The sequence below is a fragment of the Aptenodytes forsteri genome, unplaced genomic scaffold, assembly GCF_000699145.1.
Source record: "Aptenodytes forsteri isolate BGI_AS27 unplaced genomic scaffold, ASM69914v1 Scaffold17, whole genome shotgun sequence".
Lineage (NCBI taxonomy): Eukaryota > Metazoa > Chordata > Aves > Sphenisciformes > Spheniscidae > Aptenodytes > Aptenodytes forsteri.
The window spans coordinates 206,471-221,962 of record NW_008795027.1 but is presented as its reverse complement, the minus strand read 5'-3'; the positions used below and the strand labels follow the sequence as shown (position 1 = coordinate 221,962).

General features: G+C 37.0%; 1 protein-coding gene across 5 annotated transcripts in view; it reads left to right on the top strand.

Moving 5' to 3' along the window:
* Positions 1-15,290, top strand: part of PPP6R3 (protein phosphatase 6 regulatory subunit 3) — a 65,343-nt gene extending 50,053 nt beyond the window's left edge. For all 5 annotated transcript variants that reach the window (XM_009275992.1, XM_009275994.2, XM_009275993.2 and 2 more), the window contains 7 exons: positions 652-782; positions 1,993-2,111; positions 3,535-3,688; positions 5,228-5,334; positions 6,302-6,452; positions 9,879-10,001; positions 13,637-15,290. In XM_009275992.1, the coding sequence (XP_009274267.1) occupies positions 652-782; positions 1,993-2,111; positions 3,535-3,688; positions 5,228-5,334; positions 6,302-6,452; positions 9,879-10,001; positions 13,637-13,688 (837 nt within the window). In that variant the 3' untranslated portion in view covers positions 13,689-15,290. The remainder of the gene's footprint in view (positions 1-651; positions 783-1,992; positions 2,112-3,534; positions 3,689-5,227; positions 5,335-6,301; positions 6,453-9,878; positions 10,002-13,636) is intronic.
* The last annotated feature ends 202 nt before the right edge of the window (positions 15,291-15,492 follow it).

The following is a 15,492-nucleotide window of genomic DNA, read 5'->3' as shown; positions in this document are numbered from 1 at the left end:
AAAGTTTTGGTAGTTGTTATATTTACTCCTTTGATGTGTAATCTTTGGAAAATAACTACCCTACGTTGTTCCTATATCATGAGATTTTCTAATTGGAAGACACTATTGATGTTGTTTGTGATCAGTGTTAAACAGAATTGCTTCTATGGCAATGGTTCAAGAACAGGCTTGGATCCGATTTGTGCATATTGCATACTTGTGTTTTATGGGTAGAAGATATTTCAGTCTTCCAGTGAGATTGTGGTGACAGCAAAGTAAGGACAGACATGTTAACCCTAGATATTATTTGTCAGTTGAGCTGAAATGAACCCCACTACAGGAAATAAAGCTGCAGTACATGGTAGTCTGGTTATCTGAAAAGCTCTTCAGTGTCATTCCTGCATGCCGTTCTTAAACATGATGGAAACTCCTAGCTGTTCTTTGATGGTCCACTCAGGTTATTACTATCTGAGTAAAACAAGCACCACTGAATATTTTCTTGACAAGCTTTAAGTTGTTAAGATGTTTTGGTTTTCCGCTGCTTTTAGAGAATTTTTTTTCCCCCACTGGTTTAAGATTCTCTACAGAATAATCATATATTTCCAAAATGTTTACTAATGTAAGTAGAATGATTAATCATAAATACAGACTTTACACTTTTGCTGTATTTAGGGCAATATAGCCTTGTTTGAGGCATGCTGTAAGGAGCGGATACAGCAGTTTGATGATGGTGGCTCTGATGAAGAAGACATTTGGGAAGAAAAACATATTGCATTTACACCAGAGTCCCAGAGGCGTTCCAGGTAAGAAATGTGTTTTTCATCCAAATAGCAGTATAGTGAGCCCTCAATACTGAGCATGTCTTTTGGTTCAGGCTGACTGTTAGCACAGACTGTCCAGCATAACTAGCTATTTCCTTTCTGTGGAGAAATGAGTAGAGGGATGGCTCTAGTGTCTGTCTTTCAACTGTAATTTGTAGATGATGGCAACAGCTGCCCTGCCTACTCAGCTCTTCCTGTACTTCAGCTTTTGTAGCTTGCTTTTTTTTTTTTTCCTGCTGCTTATTCTTTCTCTCTGCTTTTAAACCTGCTCAGCCCTTCTTGCCTTGGACAAGGCAGTCCAGCTCCACACCTCTGTAGTCCTTGCTGTCCCCTCTACAGTATCAGTGTGGTTGTGGACAAAACTGCATAGGAAGTTGCATTGAGGGGAAGGAGCATCTGGTCCCCAAAACTCTCAGGGCTGTGCAGCCTCCCTTGATATCTACTGAATTTTGTCCCAGGGCAGTCTTGGCTTTTCTGACCTTCTTGTGGCTTGAGTCACAAACCTGTTCTTTTCTTCCTTTGCAACCTTCGAAATGCATGTTGCTCATACCTTCTGTACAAAATCAATTATTTTGTCTGATGGTGTTGTGGTTACTTAATATTATGTGTTTCAGAGACATTCTTACCTTCTCACATTACCTTGCTTTTTGTGTTAGTTGCGCTCATCAGGAAGGGAGAGATGCCCATAGGTTTAAAGTATGTAGGTAGGTAAAGAGGATGGAGTGGAATACAGTTGGAGAGATTTTTAAAAAGATTTGTTAGATTTGTTGTTAGATTTTAAAGTAAATCAAGTCATATCTTGTTAGGTCAGTGTTGAAGAGAGGTTTTTGTATTTCAGTGCTTCCGATTAGTGTGAAGAGACCAAACAGACCAACAATCTCTGTACACAGATCTGATTCCTTACTTTCCTTTTCTGCTCCCTTTTGCATGGCAGGAATAAAACCAATATTTGTCTTCTACTTGTAAATGGGGGCAAAAAAGATAAGCTCTTTACACAATCAAGTGAAAAACCTTAAACCTTGTGTTTTTTGAGAGAAATGAGGGGAATACTAACAGCTAGGAAATTATACCTCAGTTAATCTATCAGAAATTATAGCTGTTGCAATTCTCTTTAGCCTCAAACTCTTTAGTATTTTATTGTGCCCAGGGTCTGATACTAAACACAATGTAAACTATTTCTTTGTATTTTAAGTTCGGGCAGTACGGACAGTGAAGAAAGTACAGATTCTGAAGAAGAGGATGGAACAAAACAAGACTTGTTTGAATCACACACCAATACAGAGGACAAAATGGAAGTAGACTTAAGTGAACGTACGTAGCTTTTCTCCCAGCTGCTTTGAGTTACAGGAAAGTGTTAGATCTAGGAGTCTTACTTTGTAGGAGTTTTCTTTGTTTACCATTTTTATTCCAACTATCTTAGTAAAGTAGTCTTTCCCACTGTAAAGACTGATTGCAACAAAGCATGCAAATGTTGGGAAGTTTGAATTCCTTATGTGTTTTGAATCAAGTTACTTAGTCTCTCTAAAATTCATATTTCTAGTCTTCAAGAGGAAAAAAAGGAGGAGGAATCAGAAAGGGAAGGATGAAATATAATCATTTATACATTTGAATGCCTGCAAAACTAATAGATTATTAATCTCCGAACCTAAAATATGGTTATTTGTCTAGAAGCCTTTCAGACCAACTTTTCATCTAACAACGATCTTTTAAGACTTCTACAGAAGCCAAGTGAATTTGCATTGGTCTGGTTTCATGTGTGAATGGAAGATGTGCATCAGTAGACTCTTATGTAGAAACTTAACTGATGTAATTGGCTTAAAAGTTTTCACGTTCAAGTCGCAGTAGACTAAACTGGCTTTAGTTAAACTGGGAATATCTGTAGGTAAAAACCCTGTGTTTATCTAGACTGTAAGGAATTAAACTAAAATAGAAGGAAAAGTTAAGGGTTTTCTTTTCTTTTGTCAGATTGGTGTCGTTGGCATCTGTGTGTCAAACAAGTTTTGATCCATGTGGGTCTCCTCCCATATCTGCCTGGGTTGGAATTTCTAATTGCTAGTCAGAGCTTCCTTTTCAGCCTGTTTTTTTGTGTGTAAGTGTTAATGAAAAACATGTTTCCCTTGGGTAGGTGAAGTATTTTGAATTGACCTATCCAAAATTAGATGCTGTTAAGTCACAGTTACTCCAAAATTTAAAATCCCAATAAATATTTGAAGTTGTAAAAAGCCTTAAAGTTTTCTGAAACTTAGTGGTGTTAGTGCATGAGAAATTATTTAGAGACTGCCCGTACGTAAGTTGACATGCTCATTTTCTATGTTCATGAAAATGTACATAGGAAACTGAAAAAGGGATGAAAACTCTTTTTTTTTTTTTATTATAGACATTAATTTTGAAAAATGGTAACAAATGTTGATGTTTAAAGAATAAAGTGGGATTACACTCATGATCTATTATGGTTTATTGTTTTTGTTCTTTGGATAAGCTATATTGATTTTTAGCAGAATACTCTGAGTTACTGTTTTTAAAATTCTGCCTTACTAGCAGAATTTCCCTTTTAGGGAATGCATTCATTTTTTAACAGTATATAGAGGATTCTTCTGCATGTGCTTTAAAGTCTAGTTATGAATTTTTCTGCTCTCTTTGGAATGTACATATAGAGAATCAGTGTGTTAGGCACATGTGCACTCATGTTCTTTATTTGAATATTTTCCTAATGAACTTGTTGATGGTTTTTCAGCACCAAACTGGTCAGCTAACTTTGATGTACCCATGGAGACTGCACATGGTGCCAGTCTGGATTCTGTTGGGTCTGATGTGTGGAGTACAGAAGAACCTATGCCAGCAAAAGAAACTGGCTGGGCTTCCTTTTCAGAGTTCACGTCCTCTTTGAGGTAAGAATGTTAGTGATTCAGGGCAAGTTCTTCACTACTAAATGTAATGGCAGCTGCTGTTTGGTTTCCTTGGGGTGTCCATCTCTACCCAAGCCTGTGTTGGTAGTGTTCTGGTGGAATACAAGGTGTGTAGCGTCTGAAGGGCCCCATGTGTTATAGCAGTATGCCTTTGTATGGTCTACCTCATAGCAGGCTTTTGTAGCATGGGTGGACCCTAGTGTGTCATTGTTTTACAGGGTTTTTAAAGAATATTTGGGTCCTTTAATATTGGTCTCTCACCAGAATATGGGCTGTGATTTTTTTATTTTTAGCGTAGACTGAACCCAGTGAAGGGTTGAACGTGAACTATTGAATGTAAAGGTCATAATGTCGATGATGATTCTGTTTTATGGATGTTAGAGAACAAACAGGTTTGGGTGGTTTTTGTTTCTATGGCTTGAAAGAGAAATTAGACTAGCAAATGTGGACCAGAGGGTTTCCAGTTTTGTTTTTGTTTGGTTGGGTTTTTTTTTTTTTAAAACTGGCATGGTTATGCAGCTGTGATATATCTAGGTTAGGCAGTTCTGCACTGAGAATGCCTCTGTTTTATGGATGTTAGAGAACAAACAGGTTTGGGTGGTTTTGTTTTTGTTTGGTTGGGTTTTTTTTTTTTTTTAAAACTGGCATGGTTATGCAGCTGTGATATATCTAGGTTAGGCAGTTCTGCACTATTTTGAGAATGCCTGAGATACACTTTTCCCTTCTTGGCTTGAACTCTACATAAAAAAAATAACTGAAGTCATCTGTGTAAGTACCTAATCAATTAGATGTAAATTTTGAGTTGCCAAATACTAGCAGTCAAGAACTGATTCCTTCTTTAATCAGAAGACTCTTCCTTTTATACATCTGGCTTTCAATTGTCTGTCTGGGCATTAAACAGCTCGGATATAAAAGTATTATTTTTTCCAACATAAAACAGTGTATTTCATGCTCAAGGCAGGTAAGTTGACAATACGGGTTTAGAAAATGAACACTTGGAGTTGCCACATTAGTGGATAGAAAAGTTCTTTCTGAGTTCCTCCAGAATGAAAAACTTGTAGCTATACTGTATATACGATTAAGTAGTAGAATCTCTTCCACAGTGGATGATGGAGGACTGTGTTGGCAGTCTCAGCAGAGAACCATTTTTCAAGTTGCAAAGAGTGCATTTAGAAAGTCAGTTAAAAATGTTGGAAACACTACAAGGAGCCAGTGATACTTGTATGCCTTATTTACCAGGGACATGTCCGCTACTACTTGTAAACAAACCAAATAAAACAAGTAAAAATAAAACCACCACCAAACATATACTCAGTCAGCTCAGTTCTGGTGGATTTTGCATTACTAAACTTCTGTTTAGCATGTCTTCCCAAGACTCCTACAAAAAAGCTTGCTGTCATTCAGTTTCAGTAGAGTTCTAGGCCTCATAGCTTTGATATAGAACTAAAAATACTGTTTTAAGAACATTTCATTCTGCTATTCAGAAATGTTTCTAAAGCTCTTTTACTTTTGTATTTGAAGCTCAAAAGATTCCTTAAGAAGTAATTCTCCTGTGGAAATGGAAACAAACACAGACACAATTGATCCCTTGAGTGCAAATGTAACTGCTCTTGCAACACAGCTAGAGAGTAAGTACACCGCATTCAGAAATGTGAACAGATTGATTTTTAAGAGTTGTACCCAAGAAAGATCTCCCTTAACTTTAAAATTTAGGTTTCCAGAGACCTCTCATCTGGCTCTGCTGCTGTTCTGCCAGGTAATGAAAATGACTTGTCAAAGAATTTCTGAACTATTTAATAGTTTCCTATTTAAAACAGGAGCCAGTGTTACTGTTACCTCTAAAAAGCCTGCACATCATGAACAGAAAGGCATTACAAAGAAGCTAAGTGTGTTCTGTTAGAGAATCCTCACCTGTGTCAGCACTTAGTTAGCTGAGCTGATGCCCGAGAAGAGTGGTAGCTTCTAGCCTCTTCCTATGTGGCAATAGGCCAGTAGCCTCAACATGTTCAAATTTCCACTTCCTGCTCATTCCTTTCCAAGTTACCTTCACTATGCATGCACTAATTCTTTCTTCCACGTGTATGAACTGGTTAAAGGCCAAATATGTGCTAATTAGCTTTTTGTATGTATTATTAACAGACAGAACAAGAAGTGCAGATGAGAAGTCCAGGGAGACTGGACTTCCCAAAGGCTTGTCTGTACTTGGAAACTTCCTGTCAAATTTGCACTGTGTGGGCTTGTGTAATGAATTTGACTGTACAGAAAAATAATACATCACTATAATCCTACTATCCTACTAAAGTCTTGTTCAGGCAAACCTGTTGCAGTAACCATTGTCAATCTAAATCACTAAGTGGCTTGCAAAATGGAAAAAAAAAAGTTATGAAATGTGACTTTTTCTCAAGCCATCTGTTAAAAAGTACTTATGCTCTATATATGTGTATAGTGGGGGTTGCAGAAAGGTGACTTTCTCTGTAAGGAAGAATTTAAGTGTACAAAACTGCAAAAATATTGTTCTGGTTATATTGGCTTGTATGCTTGCTCGTGAAATAGAAACATAACCAGTCGTGTACTAAATTACTCCTATATATCTAGCCCCAGGGAGTGTTGCTATGGAGGCCAGCTCAGATGGAGAGGATGATGTAGAAAATGCAGACAAGGTAACTGAAACAGTAATGAACGGCAGCATGAAGGAGACACTGAGCCTTACTGTAGATGCTAAAACTGAAACGGCTGTTTTCAAAAGGTGAGAATACCTGTTTATTGTCTTCCCACCCTTGTAAAATAAGCACTGTTGATGGAACACTGTGTCATCAAAAAGAGTTCTTTGCAAGTGATGATAATTCCTGAGGCTTTAACTAGAAACCTTCTTCCAAAGTAATTGTTTTGAAATTTTACTTCCAGTTAGTTACTATAACATATGACTTCCCTTATCAAGCCTTAATTTCAGTGGAAGATTATTAGTGGAAAACTGACTCAATAACTTTTGACCCTGATGCACATTATTGTGCATTTTTATGTATAATTATTCTTTTAACATACAGTTAATTGTACGTCAAAGCTAAGCTTTTTAAATTTTGCACAGAATTGTTAGATTTGGGTTAGAATTCCATCCCTCTTATCCAGGAGGATGGAGGACAGAAGTTGAAGGTCAGCCAGGCACTGCTCTTGAGAGTAACTCATCAGACATTTGCGGTGATCACTGGTGGTATGGATGATGGTGTCAAATCTGTTCTGGACTACAGGTGGCCCATAGAATTCTAGAATAACGGGAAGAACAAACTCCTTAATTTTGGTATCTTCTGATAACAAAGTGTTTGATTCAGGAATAACTGTCTTATAATATGGTTATATTGCATATCACATATATCAACATTGTGATCCTTTTATAGGAATAAAGCACGCTTCCATTTCATCTACTTAAGATCTCATCTACTAAGATCTTGTGATTTTAGATTTAATGATCAAGTGCTTTTTATTTAGTATCAAATCTTTATGTAGGGAAACAGAGCCTATAGGCAGTCTGACCTGCAAAAATAATTTTGCCTTTATTAATTGAAGCTGGTAGCCCCCCCACCCTGATCTTGACAAATCAGAACATATTACTAGCATTTTGGTGTGCAACCATCTTCTCATTCTTTTAGAATAACTTCCTAGTATCTGTCCCTATTCTAGCTTTAAATATTGAAAAGAAATTGTCCATATGTCTTGAAAGTTGCTTAAAAAAAAAATCCCAGTCCATTTCAGTAGAAAAAACTTCCCAGTGTTAGTCCTTACATTGCCCTTCTTTTAAATTCATTTTACTTTGTCCCGTTAGTGGTAGTAGATAAGTGCTATTAATTTTGGATAGTTCAGGAATTGAAACGTAACAGCTTTCAGTCACTCTTGCTTCCATCCTTTTGATTATCAAAGCAATAAATGACAACTCTAATCTCTTTTGGCACCTGACTTAACTTCTGATGTTTTTCAGTACAGAGGAGGGAGCATTTATGGCTGCACAGCACTTATAAATTAAATGGCATTGTTAGAGGAATTGAACCAAAGCAGTTTAGAGGAGGATTGTGACTCAGTGTGGACTGATGTGGCAAGACAGTGCCTTGCTGACTTCGTAGATGACGCATCTGCTCTCCAGTTTATTCTGTATTTTGGGGAATACTTTTATATGATCCGCAGTCCTGTTGTGTTAGATGTTTACAGTTTGATTTAGTTATCCCTGCTGTTTTTACACTTCTCCTTAAACTGCTTTAGTTCACATGCAGTTTAAAGTTCTGTGACTTCTCATACTGGTGCAAAAACTAACATGAGGAGGAAGCATGTGGTGGCAGTTCCTGCCTGCCTTCATGGAATTACCTGCTTGAGCTGTTGGAGTAAGCACTTCAATTCTTGTAGTTGAAAGGACACAGAGGTGCAAAGGGAGGCAACATCATAGAATCGCCCAGGTCAGAAGAGACCTCAAAAGATCATCTACTCCAACCTCTTGTGGGAAAGGGAGCCCAGATGAGATTATCTAGCACTCTGTCCAGGCGCAACTTGAAAACCTTTAGCAGTGGGGACTCTGGGATCTTGATTTGGAAAGGGGAGATTAAGGAAACGTAGAAGGAGGCTGAAAGGTGAGGTCTTAAATATGGAGACTGTTCTACTCTGATAGAAGTATGTGGCCTCATACTGAGTCAATGCTCACATGGCTTTCTTTAAACCAACATTTAAGCGTGCCAGAACAACAAATAGGAGAGAAAAGTAGTATTTCCTTTGGAATAAATACCTAAAACAATGCTGGAATAAAAAAGTCTATATTAAGGGACAATTAGAGAAGCGAGAGGAGGGCCTACTCTGGCCTGTGTACCTGGCAAAGTGGATGCTTCCAGACCGAAGTTTTATATAGGTTTCTGCCAATAGAAAATTGATGGTGTTGAAGTCCATGTAGAGAGGAGGAGGAGCATCATAAGCACAGTAGTTAATTTGTGGAAAGCTGCAAAGGACAAAAATGTGGTTTCTGAACTTAGTTCAAAATGGAGAATGAGAAGGGAAGAATGATAGCAGAGACTACCCCTTTTTAAAAAAATAAAAAAATTAGGAGACCAGTTCTAATGGTGATAAGTATTTTATTTTGAACAAATACGAAGAGTATCAAGGCAAATGAGATGGGGAGATCAGGTGGGGAAAACTGGATCTTGATAAGAGATTGCAATGCAAAAGACAATATTTTTACAGGCTCTGCAGATATAAGGAGGCATGCGAGGAAAGAGACGAATTCATTGAAATTTAAAGGATCCATTGAAAGGAGAACTCTTAAGAATAGGAAGAAAAATCAGCAGAGTGGCTTTAAAATGTTCCTGACTTCTTGCATAAATAGATTTGTTGCCACAGAGGTATAAGATAGATTTTTGTGTCTACTTCGGAGCTATCTTGTAACTATCTCTTCCAGGTGTATGGTCAAATTTGTATTTTAGTGCACTCATAATGGTGTGGCTGAGGTGGGAGAGGGTAGAATAAATAGAGAGGCAGAAAAGCTTTGATTTTGTATTTGTTTGTTAATGACTTTTGAGGCTGCCTAGTTACATGGTAATGCCTTATATAGTGTGAGTGTACTGCTTTTTTGCTGAACTATGTTTGGTTTTGTCTCTGAGGAAATTCATGAAATAGATTGGGCTGCAGTCTTAGTACCGCATAACCCATACATCATATTTCACTGTGAATTTATTAGGGAGTTTAATAAAGATGATGATGAGTTAATGATTCTGCTGATATGTTTCATGGACAGACTTTAATGCCAGTTTCTGAAGGAAACTTGAATTTCTCTTACACTTTCTTCCTTCCATTTTTGCATACTTCTGGCTTCAGAGTGTTGAAATCCTATCGGTATGTATAGTAAAGGATCATGACTGTGATTTGTTACTACTTCAGGCATCACACATTTCCTTTCTGATCTTACTTGTAATCACTGTATTTCCTGCCCTTTTACCCAGTCAAGTTTTAATGAATGTAAACACCGGTGCATTATTAGGTGTTTGTGAAGTCTAGAGCCATGTGCTTGATCTTCATGCTGCAATCATAACTTAAAATCCATTTGCATGTGAAATACGGACCTGTATCCCAGTTTTTTCCTGTTGCCTGAAATTTCCCTATAAGTAAAATGAAAAATTAAATAGCTTCTTTCCTTTTTTTTTTTAAGTGAGGAAGGAAAATTGTCTACCTCGCAGGATGCTTCTTGTAAATATGTAGTAGAAGAGAATGCAGAGGTTGCAGAAGAGGCTCCTTCAGCTCTGCAGCCTACTGACAGCAGTCCAGAACAGAGGTAACTGCATTCAAGGATGCTTTCAATCCTCTAAAAAGCAGTTTGCATGTTTTTCTAATAGGATTGATCTAAAGAGATTAATGAATTCCTGTTAGTTATCAGCTCTGAGCTTAGCTCAATCTAAACATGTGCTTGCATCTATTTTATAAAATTCTCACAAGTTATATTTTCTGTTGATTCTAAGACTTTCAAGTTGTCAAAAATGTATTTGCCTTCTATTATTTGTCTTGCAGGGTGTTGTATCCCCATTCTGTTTTGTGATATGTTATCAAGTTAGAAAGTGTATTGATACACTTAAGAAAATGATGATTAAAGAAAAAATATTAGGGGAATAAGTTTGACTTTGTCCTGAAAACTTACGTAAGTTAGGTCTACCATTTTTTCATTCTGTATTCTATACTGCAGAACAGTTTGAGGGGAGTCCACTAGTGCAGCTGCATGGAAGTGAAATGGTGCCTTAAGTGATGCTTGTTTGATTGTTAATCAGTTATTATTTGCACCCTTGTCTTCATCGGGTATTAACCTGAATACTCGTAGATTTGGAGAAGATTTTTCAAAGTACATAAATAATTTGTTTCAAATAAAACTTGCCTGAAATATGGAGCAGCCTGGATTGCTCAGCATACTTATGGGAGGAAAGAAAAGAAGACATTTTTCTTTGGCAGCTTGGCTACTAGTGCAGTCTCGGAGAATAGTAATTCAAGATACAATTCTGAGGGGACCACCACCAAACAGAGAAAGCTGCTCTTGCATAAATTTGTTTCTCTTAAATTGTCAGGTAGTACTGCTTTCTGCAAAAGAAGGTGTTTGACAGTGTTTCTCCTGTTTCATTTCCTGCTGAAGTACTTGTTTGGTTCTTCTTTGCCTCCCAAGTTACAATGGTATGGAAACATACACAATCAACTCCAAGTCTAGTATGGCTTCACCAAAATCAAATGCACGTAGGGTGACGTTAATCACCAAATATTAGAAATGCTTAATGCAGATGTTTCATATCCAAGCTAGTTTCTAGGCTTTAGTCAGGGCAAGATTCATCTTTATCTTAAAAGCCTAAAACAATGAAGAGCTTAAAATAGGTGAGAACATTTCCACCCTTGAAGGCAGTATTCAGTGAAGACCTTGCTCTGGAACTTAGGAATTCATAAGTACTTTAAAATTAATATCTAGGCAAGAGTTTACTGGTTTCCTAGCAGAACTAATGGCTTGTGGAACATCAGGTACAATCCCACAGGCTTGATTCTTGATGTTAAGGCAAAGGGTGGTATGCTGCCATTTCCTGTTTTAGATGTAATTCAAGAGTGCCCAGAGGAACTGTGCTGTCTCAAAGAAAACCCTTGTGAAAGGAAAACCTAAATGTGTATTTACTAAACCTTGAATAATCTGTAGGGTCTGCTCCTCTTCCTGCAGGGCAGGGCTCGTGGGGGTCAGAGCTGTGCATGCTGCCTTCTTGTTGGGGAGCTGAGGATGTTCTGAATGGGAGCATGTTCTGAAGGGAGAGAGGATTTTGCTTAATTAAAAACAATTCCAGGAGTCACTTTTGCCTTGCAGTATAAACCAGGGGTATGATTCTGAAAATCAGAATTCAGAATGTATATATGCACACATGTATATTTTCTGAATCTGTATTTCACTAGTTGTTTTAATAGTTTAAAGGCTGTTGTGTTTCTTGACTTTAATAGATTTTAAACTATTATTAGAGAAATGTGGTATTTCTCACACAAATCCCGTGAAAAGCAATCATTTTTAAGACTTTGTGGACACTATTAGATATCTAGCTTTCTAGTGAAGACAAAATTGAAATGCTTTTGTAAGCAAAGATTTAGAGTAGAGCTCTACAGACAACACAGAACTCTACTGCATGTTCTGATTATACTGTATGCAGACTAAGAAAGATGCAAGCATGTTTGACAAATTTAGATTCTGTTTTTTAGACTTGTTTATGAGCTAGTATGTCTCACCTCTATGGTACTGGGTGTTACACTAAAACACTGCTACCTTTTCCTGTAAGCCAGAACTTTCTACTCTGCATAAATTCCTTAAATTTAATCAAGAAGTGGATTCTAATCAGAAAAAAAAACAACCCTGTATACTTAGTTAAAGTGGGAAACCCAGAAACTGTCTTTCACAGCCTCTTCTTTATCTGGAGGTACTGTTTTTATCAAGACAATATTTTTAATGCTGATAAGCATTAAATTGTAGGGAAGAAGTCTTTGGGTACTAGGTGACTGCCTTTTGAATAAAGATGCTTGTCTAAACCAACAGAGGGCTCTCAGAACTAGCAGTTCGTTGGATTGCTTTTGAGTTGCAGGAAATCTCAAAGAACTCCTTTCATTGATTCCAGCTGGCTTCAGCAAAGCTCAGTACTTTCTCTAAAGGTGGCTGTCACAGCAGATCCTCATATAAGCGCAGTGTAAATATCAAGATAAACATAATTGTGCTTTTGGGGCTCCATGCATGTATGACTAGTGGGAGGAGTCCCCTAGGTAGGTCTTTGGCTGGTGGCCAGCAGTAGAAATCTCTGCTAGGAGCCCTGTTCTGTCATGGACTTTTTTCCAGTTAATGTGACTTACTGCTGTGCGGACTGTCAGACTTCCTGTCCATGCAGCACTTGTTTCTTACCTTCCAGGTTTCTCTAAAAAGTGTTTACTTTTGTCTAGTGCTGTCTGTCTTTTGTCTAATGCGTACATATTTTTTTAAAAAGTGTTTTTAGAGCTTAGCAGCCAAAGACTTAGCTAGGGGACTCCTGCTGGTCATGTGCATGTAGAGCACGGACCCAAGAGTGGCTTCTCTGTGATGTACACCATCAGAGAACAGGAGTTACAGGTAACTTTTCTCATGTGTAGTTCCAAATGGTATTTATATTCTTTAAGGGAATCTTCAAATGTATTCAGTAGACTTGCACTCAGTGGAAGTTGAGATATTTTGCCTTTGTTGCTTGCAATTCTTAATGTTCTCATGTACTACTGATTTGATCTCTCTGTGTTAGTCCAGAGCAATTGAGCCCATGTTTACGCTAAACTTCTTACCTAGAAATGTATATACTGTTACTGTTTTCACTTTTGCAGGTTTATTCCTTATTTTCCTCCGTACTTCCTGAACTTTTTGTGCTAATGGACTGACATTCAAAGTATTTGTGAAATGGCAGTTTGTAGATTAGATTAGTAACTAAGGCAGGGTTTTTTTAAGACACTTGTTTTTCCTGTTGTGTCTTAGCTGCTTACTTTCAAATGCAGCCTTAAATACTCCTGGTATCACATTTCGCCTCACAGAATAAGATTTGGAGAAGTATCAGAAATGTGCTTTTTATTAGTGATTCTCTTGGGGAGATATTGCATCTCTAGAGATCACTTAGTAGCCCAGTTAATAAAGATCAAACACTCTTCAGTGGTGTGCTCAGTTAAAGTGCTATGCTTAATTAGACAATAAGGACTCCAGAAATGCTGGACTCCAGAAAATAAATGGGATGAGCATGTTATTAGCATGTGTTTCCTCTATTCAACTCAGGGGTCATGCTACACATGATCTGGCATTATTGGGTTTTGGGGTTTGTGTGGGTTTGTTTTGTTTTTGCACCTACCCAAATTTGTTTTAGACCCTTGTTTCTTGTATACTTACATCTTTTTTTGGCCTCTTAGGACTGATCAACACACCCATTTAGGAGAGGCATCTGTTAATGGCCCTGTATGATATGTGATGTCTACTACCTTGGCTGAAGAAAATGAACTGATATCCAGGTGTTTGAGTGTTTCTTGAGGATTTCATCTAGACCCTGTTGAAGCCAGTCACTGCTGCACTAATTTCACAAGGGATCAGGACCAGCAACATTTATATTCTAGATTTTAAGACATTGTACAGAAATTCATAAGTGTAAAAATATTGCACATTGAGAAATACCAATAATTTTTGCGTATGTTTATATTGTATTGTTCTAAATAATGGGTGGCCTGTGAAATAAGATCCTGCTACCCATGTAATGATGACAGTAGTGTTACTATAACTAAAATGGCTGTAAGAATAGTTTTATAAAAAAGTGAATACACAAATCTAATGTATTTGAGACATAACTATTTGACGATTAGTGTGACCAAAGTATTTAGCAGTTTTCATACATTTTTCACCTTGTAAAAAGAAAAGAAAAAAACAAATTCATGTTTCTTCTGAAACTGAAATGCCCTATAAATGTTATTTTGGTTGTTTTAGCTTACAAAAGTGATTTAAATAAGAATTTTCTGGTGTTCAACATTTTACAACAGGTTTTTTAATTGGTAATTGTTTTCTGTATTGTTTAAAACAGATCAGAAATGTAAGTCTATTGGTAGAGATTTTAAGTATTTATTGCTACAACTTAGTTGACAAATTGATGTTACTGTAAAGCCATATGTTCTGTTAAGTCTTGTTTGCTTGAAACAATACCTTACAGGTGAAACACTAGAATATTTGAAGTGCACATGGCTTGTTGTGTTTAAGTGATTCACCTGCCTTTTAACCCATTCACCAAGATTTAGTTTAATACCAAGCATTATACAATGGAACATTTCAGAACAATCTGCGTATTTAAAACGCTATAAACCTTTTAGACAAGTCAAGTAAATGAAATGCCCGTGCTGCTAATGTAATTACAGTACATGCATTTTAAAAGTATATAGTGTTTTTAATACCAATTTTGGCAGCAGAGCATGTTAATTGTTACTTTCACTGTACTGATCTGTGTGAGGCTTTCATTTGTATGTTCTAAACCAGTTTTTTCACAGCTGGTTTGTATATATATAGTGATTATGGAAACTAATTCAGTGTAATTTATAATTTTCTATGTCAGTGTAAAATTCCAACAGCCTTCTCAAACAAACAGAAGCAATAGACTGTATATTGCCACATTGTCTGGTGAAAGGGTTAAAGTACTTCACCTCCTGCACTTTTAGATGCAAATCCATTTTTGTTTCTGTAATAGTTATATTCATTTATTTTTTACATAATTTGTTTTCCTGACCAGTATTTAAAGCCAAAAGGATACTCTAAACAATGGCCAATGACTTATTTTAGAAGGCGTCCCAAGCAACGTGCCTAAACATTACATTGCATACAGAAATAAAAAAAAAAAACCACATGTATAATGGCATTGCCCTTATTGCTTCCTCTTGCATTTTCTGCAGCAAATTTCAGTGGCATTCATCATTGCGAATTGTTATAAACTGATCAGTTGTGTGAAAATGGAGGGGAAAAAACACAGTATCATAGGTGGAATTGGTAACTATGGTTGCCCTTTTATTTGTACTTTATAAATGATTGAATCAAGTCGGTTTCTAAGTTGTTTCTTCTTCAGTTCAGAATTACTTCCAGATCAACTTGACCAAAAATGTTTTGTATATGAGCTTTAAGGTTGGCAGCTGTCCTTTTATCACCTTCTGATCTGTTATTGAACAAGCAGTTTTGGAAACAAAACTGCTCATTTCAACACATGAATTGCAATCCAAGTAGAAATTCCAAATACAGG